Raw genomic sequence first — 9,027 nt, forward strand, 5'->3', positions numbered from 1 at the left:
ATATACGTTTTGGCCCAGTTGTTTATCAAGTATATCGTCCCTTCAGTAAGTTAATTAACTACAAATTTGACTTTACGCAGACACAACTGTCATCCTGATATTCTTGCACAGTTGAATTAATACTGTACATGAAATTATACACGTATTATAATTTATAAAGTCAACAATATTAAGATTGGTAATAAATCAAACCAAGTTTTGTAATTACATTTTACAAAATTACAAGTCATCCTACTCGATGCAAAATTATAAAATTATAAGAGAGAAATTTATAATTTATAGTCCGTAAATAGTCAATTTAGAAATATTATTAATTAGTCAATTATTGTGCAGAAAGGTCCAGACGTGCCATTACGTCCTAGTTTATCTATTGCGTTCCAAACTACTCTAAATAAAATTTTAGTAACTTATTCTTACGTTCAATTTAATCTTTTAATTACTATACATATAAAAACGTGTTCGCGATCGCAGCCAATTAGCTCATATTATTCGTTATATAATTAATAACTATGTCACGCATACGTGACTCTAATGATAGCTCTGATGAATGATGTAATTAGTAATTATATATCGAAAAATACAATGTCAGGTCTTACCACATGAAGGTGCTGTGAGAGGGAACCTCATTATCCACATTCCCAAACGTCCCTCTTTTACGCAAAAATATACTAGTTTTATACTTAAAAGACTGAACAAATTCTGCTTTTGATATAAGTTTACAAAACCCTTCGGTCATTTCGTAAAACAAGTAGTAAAAGCAGATTTTGACGCGAGAAACTAAGTATAAAGGTAAAAGTTAGATTAAATCTTAAATTATATACAAAAATATATTATAGCTCTATATGAAACGATATTTCGTACTTTTATCAATATTTTACGCTATCATTAGTACGAGAAAGTAGAATAATTAATAGTCAAAGGATATATAAAGAACAGTGAAACGCGTTTCATTAAGAATTATATTATTTATCCACATTACACTACTATCTACTAAATACCATCCATAATTATGCATGCACTTAATTACTATTACTTATATTTAGATACTAAAGCACAGATTAACACTCCTAAAAAGCATATATATTTTATACATTACACATATATATGTTTTAGCAGTATTAATTAATGTTCCCCTGTTAAGTACTCCTGCATATGTTAAAGATAGTCTAACTAACTATAAATCTAACTTAGATGCGTCCCACTTATTAATTTTTAGAGAAGATCTACCTAATTCGAAATTTATAATTTAACCTATTTTGTAAAAATCTGAAGGTTCCCATGAGCCCTATTTATATACAAATATTTGCAATGATTTTTTCAAAACCTTGAATATCTTCTATGTACTTATGTATCTTGAAATACTTTGTATAACCCTTTTCATTAATACTGTTGGGATGTCTGAAACAAACTTAAATTTAAATTAATTCAAACGAGATTAAAAACATTTTCATTGGGCCCATCTACTAGAAGTTTATTGTCCAGCATCTTATAATCTCCTATCTATCATAAATCTAAATGTTTCTTTTAAATCTTTCCATTGGTACCTTTTTCTTCCTAGGAAGAGTACAATAAATATATGTAAATTATATTAATCGATATATGTATATTATCTCAAACATATATATTTTATTACGATTCCTTATTATACATATAAATTATAATTGTATGCATATGCATATGTTTTAATAGATATTTAGATATTAATTAATTAATAGATATCAAATACAATATGTCTCATGTATTAAAGATGAGATTAGGAATTTAGAAAGTAATGAATTTGTAGGAAATTTGTGATTAAGTTAAAATTTATTTAATTTAAATCATTAAAAAAAAAATAGAAAGATGCAGAGTAAATATAATTTCAAAAATATCACCATAAAGAAAATATAAAATAATATGTACTACATAAACTGTGTTTTGGAACGTAAAGCTTACATTTTATTAATACGCATGCGTACGTTGTTCACGCGGTCTAAATAAGTGAGGTTATTTGTATTAACAAAAATACAATCGTAACCAAAGATTTTTGTTCGTTAAATAGCAACGAACGAAAAAAGAGTTTGGAGTATTTAAACAATTTTTGTTTAGAGTTAGTTTTAATTTTTTCGAAAAATGGATGACGAAGCTGAAACATACAAATTATGGCGTATAAGAAAAACGGTAATGCAATTGTGTCACGATCGAGGTTATCTAGTTACTCAAGATGAATTGGATCAAACTTTGGAACAATTTAAAGAACAATTCGGGGACAAACCAAGTGAAAAAAGACCAGCACGTAGCGATCTTATAGTTTTGGTTGCCCATAATGATGATCCGACAGATCAACTTTTTGTATTTTTCCCAGATGAACCAAAAATTGGTATCAAAACTATTAAAACCTACTGTCAACGTATGCAGGAAGAGAAAATTCACAGGTAATTTGATAATTGTGTAATAATTTATAGAATATTGGGACATAATAATTTTGAGTTTCTGTCTTGCTTTTCCACAGGGCTATTATTGTTGTACAACAAGGAATGACACCATCGGCAAAACAATCGTTGGTGGACATGGCACCAAAATATATATTAGAACAATTTTTAGAATCTGAATTGCTTATTAATATCACAGAACATGAATTGGTACCTGAACATATTGTACTTACACCAGATGAAAAAGAAGAATTACTTACCAGGTACAAACTAAAAGAAAATCAATTAATGCGTATACAAGCTGGTGACCCAGTGGCACGTTACTTTGGTTTAAAACGTGGTCAAGTTGTAAAAATTATTAGGCCTTCAGAAACTGCTGGCAGATATATTTCTTACAGACTTGTATGTTGATTCAATGTTTCTATAGCAATTTATTCTGAAAATTGTATATTATGTATTATTTTAAGAGTAAACTAGACTATATAATTTTTATAATTACTATGTAAGATAAAGAAAAAATAAGATCTTGTTAAAGTATACTTCATTAAATTTTAAAAGAAGATAAAAGTCCATATCTGTCACATGATACTTTATTATACTTCAGTTGCATTTCATAATTACATAATTGGTAGTTATCTACTAACTATACATCAGGCAGTTAATAATGCTTGGCATTAATCTTGTAACAATACATTTTCTTTCTAAATTTATCTTAATTGGCTTATTAGCTGTAAAAAAAGGTATAAGCAGTGTAATTTTATACATCTTTAACAGTAACGAATAAAATTAAGATCAACAAAATAAACTTTGTTCAAACATATCTTTTATTACATTTCATTATTATACATTTCTTGGTCCAAATGTGTCATGGTATACTGTTGTCATAAGACAACTCAATTCCAAATTCATTTAAGCAATTGTACACATATAGTTTCAAAGCAATATTTATAACAACTATATTTGTATATTGCTTTATTTGTTGCTATCTTAAAGACTTTGTTCTAACATTTAATATATGTTAATTAAAAGAACAAATATAGATCACACATGTCAATAAAGTAATTGCAATAAAAAACTGAAACAATAAGGATAATAAATTGTGCACAATGAATATTTGTAACAATAAATTCCTCTTAAGTACAGAAGGCAAGTGAATCTAATGTTATATGCTTATAATCTAAGCTACTGATTTTAAGAAGCCCTTGACAAGATTCAACTATACTATATTTATACTCTCAGTAACATTAACCACAAAGTTAGAATGAAGTACATAAATTTGCGTTTTAAACATTTCAAACTTAAATAATATAATTAATCGCTATGTTTCTCCAAATTTAAACTTTATAAAAAGTGAACATTAGTATATTATTTGTATCCTGTTACAAATTTTCAATTTCATTAATATAAGAGTCACTTTTTTCCAGGAACTATATAAAATATAGTAATTAATTTAAAAAACTATTAATAACAAAAAAACGTTTCGATATATTAGTGGAACATAATTTAACAACAAACATGTTTTTTCTTTTCATTTTTCATAGTAAGAAAAGAAAACTTATTCCTTTTAGTATTTGCTTTCTTTTTTCACTTATTTTGAATATAGTGCATGCATAAGCATATAAGATTACTTATTTATATGATGATATTTTGCAAAGCAGTTAGATGAGCTAAAATATCACTTTAGTCATATAAAGTTGTAATTTTAAAAAATAATTATGGTAGATGGGCATAAGTAAATAATGCATGCAAGAGTAATTAATATAATATATTGTTATCAATAAAATGTAAACATAACGAATAATAATAATTACACAATAAGACTACAGATCTTTATTGTTTACACGGAAATAAGAAAGCAAGATTGTCGAAATAATTAGATAAAAAGAAGTATTTAAAAAATATACACGAACTTTCACGCTTTTAAAATTAATAGATTTTGAAACAAAAACGTTATACATACCATTCGCTTAAAAGTCAAGTCTATCCCGCACGGCCGATTTTATATTAATCGTATATACGTATATCGCTTTTTGGCATGTCAGTGAAATGCATTACGGAACATAAATTTTCGTTGCGAAGACAGTAAATAATGTGGATTCAAATGGATTTCTCATGCAAAAATTTATACATTTATTCTAATTATCTACGTCCTTTCCATTACTAATATTTCTTAAATTACAAAGGATAAATCAGTCGTTGTGTTTGAGTCTCAATATGAATACGTATGTACGACGTTTGTGTAAAAAAAACTTGTGTTCTCGTTCTCTTTTCTTCATCATAAAATCTCCAAAAGAGAAAACACAATATCCCAAAAAACTATGTTTCATAGCATAGTTGACAATGGTAAAAATCAAATTTTCCAATCATTTGCATACGATTGTAAAAAATTAAAAGGCAAAACAGCTAATTTTAGCCGCTGCTATTCTTTTGCTAATACTTCAGAAAATTTACTTTGAGGGATGCAAGAATGATTATTCCACATACAGTCTGAATAATACAAGTCTATATATGATACACAGCAAGTATATCTGATGTCATGATATCAGATGTATCTTAACCGCTGGAAGAATGCTCTCTTCCCCAAACATTTGTAAAAATATTCACAACATAGAGGCAAAATGGTGTGCATTTTATGCCAAATGGCGACGCGTTTTAATGCTATATCTATATAAAGTTCTCGTATCTCGTATATGGATAGCTTACTTAGGCTCTTTATCACCAAGGTCCCCGTTTCTCGAACAACAAATTCGTATTAAAAAATACAATGTTTATACCAGCCAGCTTATAAACCTGTCTTTCGAAACAATAGGCATTTTCTTCTTTAATACGACCGATATTTGTCATCAATGATGTATATAGTTAATGTTATATATTTTCATACACATACTCCATCAATGGACTACCAAGATATACGAAACACCATTTAAAATTTCATTTGTCATATATAAATACTGTAAATTTACTTTCACATCTATTTTCTACTAGAGTATTCACAAAAATGAAATTTAAGGTAACCAAACCAGGTGCCTATTGTATAACACAATTGTCTATCGGAAACGTTGGCTAGTAGTATCAGTCCCAATGAAAAATTTCCTTTATAGACCAAATAACAAAAAAGACATGCTACCCTGTTATATGCTATATCAGGAACTCTACATTTGTTTATATAAATTACTAAACATTGAGAATGTTTTTCAGTGAGACCAATAAAAAGTATTAGCGATAATATCGAGTCCATTTAAACAACTCTACGTCTAGACCACCAATACATCCTGGTAGCCCATTCGATAGGCGGAGTTTGCAAAATGTTGTTGATTAGTTCTGCAGTAAGTCTGATCCTGTACGTGATAGTGGTGGGATAATGCGGCCGATGCCTTTGGCCTCTGTGTGCACAACATGAGGCCTAGAATAAATTATTCCTTTTTAACAAAATTTACAAAAGAACAATAAAAATAACTAATCAGAAATCCAAATAATATTTACCTAGGAGTGATATGGAGTAACATATGTAGAAGGAAACAGGCCTCGCCTATTACCAATTTCTCCATGCCACCAGTGTTGGTCTGTACGATCAGTAACAGTTATTACATCACCTCGTTTGAATTCAAGTTCACCAGGTTCTTGAGGTTGAAAGTCATATAATGCTTGGACTAAACACTGAAACAATGTGCATTCTTATATTGCAAAATCAACATCTCCATGTTACTTAATAGTTTAATTGTTATATAAGAGATAATTACTTCTTCTGGCACCATATCCCTTAATTTAACATCTTGTGAACGAGATACAGATGCTGTACGATGATATTCCACTAATTCATTAAGACTGTTAAACTTGACCACCCAGAGGAAGAATTTACCTTGAGCATCTCTTAATACTTTGAAATGTTGAACACCATCTGAACATCTACAAAAAATTATTAAGTAGTTATTCAAGTAATTAATTTATATCACCATATCAACATTTTTCTTAAGAACATTTTACTAACTTTACAGACAAGGAGAAATCACCAGGAGAACTTTCACTGATTCTAATAAGAAAGGCGCCTTCATGTTTGTTCATTAGTAATCTTTCTGCATCTGCTCTGGTTATCCTTCCATAGTACCAGCTGAATAAAGCAAATAAGATATAAGATACAGTTAGATTTCTCCAAAGAATGTATGAATATCTAATAAAAGAAATTTGTAAGGACACTCACTCATGATTTTTCATTTCTATGTAATTACTTGGAATGAGTCCTTCTCTGGAGTCTAATTCAGCTCTGTACCAATTCATGTCATCCTCCATATTTAAGATCTGTAAAAAGATCATTACAGGTATGCCCAATTTATTACAAATACCATTTCTTAATAAAATATTTCCACATGCAAAAAAGATTAAAAGATCTAATTATGATATACATTTATTTTTTTACTTCAATTATAATCTCTAGTTTCAATAAAAAGTATAAGAAACAAAATTATTACAATTTCATAAAATCTTGGACATAAATTAATGAATACTTAATAATCTTAAAATCATTCTATTTACACAACAAATATATTCTAAAAATTAAATTGTAGATAACATGAACAAATAATTTATACATGTAATGTTCAAATGACAGTTTTTGGTGTGAATCATCAGATAAATAAGAAGAAAAGAATTTATTATCATAGGAATATAAACCTGTAAATTGTCTGTCACATATTTTGAAATAAGCAAACAAAGGAAAACTTTATATTAAATATCTCATCAAACATGCTAAGTAGTTAATAACAAAGGTAAAACAATTTTTTTAAAACTAATAATAAAAGAAAGCAAGACACTAAACTACCAAAGTAGTTTTAAAACAGTGCATTTTTGATAAAAGGTTGAGTACATGGACAAAAGTTTCTTTTTTTTTTTTTTTTTTAATATTATATTTTCATTTTAATTTCTTTGATACAAGCTTTCATATTTTAATCGTCGGTAATCCTAGTATTAGCATATAAAATACATGCATTATCGTAAATATCCTTATGGAGATAAAACATCCTATAATCAAGATAAAATATAAACAGGTTCCTTTTTAAAGCCAATAAGTAAAGTAAATAAGCCAATAGAAATTATTAATATATTAAATGCTATCATAAATATTATCCTTAAGCGATGTACTCTATCCAATTGGGACGAAAGCGGTTCGGAAAGTTCGGGATCGGTAAGCTCTCTCTAATAAAAACCAGCAATACAAAGTTATCTCCCAGCATTTTCATCGTTTCCATATATGTAATTGTTAGATAATTTGATTAACGGATACGAACCTTTAGGATTTGGCTTCTACGAAAACTAAGCTCATCCTCGGCCGTCGCCGTGAAATCGTGCTTTGCTATCGCCTCCATTCTTCTTCCTCGTCCCTCGAGAATAAGATTGAAAGAGAGGGAAAAAGAGAGGCAGTGCTATATCTAGTCCTCAAAGGCAATACCAAAATCAGCCTTTGTCTGTTAATGGGGAAAAAAGAACTAAAGATAGATATTTAATGTTTTGTATAAATTTTATTCTTTTCTTTTCAACGAAAGACAAACTCGTTCGTTATGGTTGGGTGTCTATCCGTCGAAAGACACGTAATGCCCACGATACAACGCGCACACACACCGACCACTTGTGCTTTTTTTCTGTCCGTGCAATTTTTTGAATTAGTCCTTCGTTAGACCACCCCGATTAATGCCACGTTGAACCATACATATTACACGCGATTACGATGGTTTTCATGTATACCGGTTTATTTTCAGTCACTTGTACGTTGAACTGTCAAAACTGAAAATACGATCATCCACTCTCACGGCTGTCCATCGCTCGTCTTATCAGACATTACACTCGACTCTCCCACTGATCCGCTCACTGTGTTTCGGTTCAACAATGCGCACTGACCACTGCGCACCCTGACGTCTGAATTCTCTCGTCCAAATATACAAATGTCAGGTCAATCTATCCGGATACCGATCGAATAATTACGAGTCGGAGATTCGAGTTAAACGACCCGTCCACGATCGTCGCGAGATTTTGTATGCCATAGAAAGACGTGTACGATTCTTCGAAACGAAAAGCCTAGCGTACTACTTTTCTGTGGCGCAGGCGCGCGCATGCGCGTTTCCATAATGCTGCGTCGACTGCTCCACCACCATTTTATACTTTATGAGATCGTCAGAATACATACCCATGTTATGACTTTGCAAAGGTGTTTTACATTTTACGTACCATTTTCGTCTTTTTATCAATATATTTTTATCCTTTCATTTTTCAATTAGAACTAGGTTAGATTCTGTTCGTATAATCTTGTCCCACGATAGGAATACGAATGAATAGTTACAATCTGAAAAAGGGTAATATGCGATATATCAATATGACATATTTTTAAATAATGATATATGTGTATGTACGTTTGAAAATAATTTCTGTTCTTAATATTGTTGGAGATTTTTCAGGAACAGTATGACTTTTCACGGATATTATCATAGGAACAGAGACGATGACGAATATTGAGGTATTGCGCATTTTCCATTTTCCGTCATTTCCTGCTCTATACAGCAAATTGCGATTGAATAATGGACATCGAGCATCTAATAATTGCTGAATAAAACCTGTATTTTTCGCACAA

The 9,027-nt window shown here is 29.8% G+C and overlaps 2 protein-coding genes and 1 long non-coding RNA gene across 3 annotated transcripts; 2 read left to right on the forward strand and 1 right to left on the reverse strand.

Moving 5' to 3' along the window:
* Positions 1 to 1,960: 1,960 nt before the first annotated feature.
* Positions 1,961 to 4,515, forward strand: LOC132913789 (DNA-directed RNA polymerases I, II, and III subunit RPABC1). The gene is made up of 2 exons (XM_060972359.1): positions 1,961 to 2,414; positions 2,492 to 4,515. Exons 1-2 carry the CDS (start codon positions 2,113 to 2,115, stop codon positions 2,820 to 2,822), a joined length of 633 nt encoding a protein of 210 aa, XP_060828342.1. The 5' UTR covers positions 1,961 to 2,112; the 3' UTR covers positions 2,823 to 4,515.
* LOC132913788 (growth factor receptor-bound protein 2) lies at positions 3,218 to 8,479 on the reverse strand. The gene is made up of 6 exons (XM_060972358.1): positions 7,694 to 8,479; positions 6,610 to 6,707; positions 6,400 to 6,519; positions 6,152 to 6,317; positions 5,895 to 6,068; positions 3,218 to 5,814 (listed from the first exon to the last, which is right to left on the reverse strand). Exons 1-5 carry the CDS (start codon positions 7,769 to 7,771, stop codon positions 5,895 to 5,897), a joined length of 636 nt encoding a protein of 211 aa, XP_060828341.1. The 5' UTR covers positions 7,772 to 8,479; the 3' UTR covers positions 3,218 to 5,814.
* A 10-nt stretch (positions 8,480 to 8,489) lies between these two features.
* Positions 8,490 to 9,027, forward strand: LOC132913794 (uncharacterized). Its single transcript, XR_009659454.1, has 2 exons — positions 8,490 to 8,752; positions 8,855 to 9,027. It is a non-coding gene; the product is annotated as an uncharacterized LOC132913794 (long non-coding RNA).

This window comes from Bombus pascuorum, chromosome 13, assembly GCF_905332965.1.
Source record: "Bombus pascuorum chromosome 13, iyBomPasc1.1, whole genome shotgun sequence".
NCBI lineage: Eukaryota > Metazoa > Arthropoda > Insecta > Hymenoptera > Apidae > Bombus > Bombus pascuorum.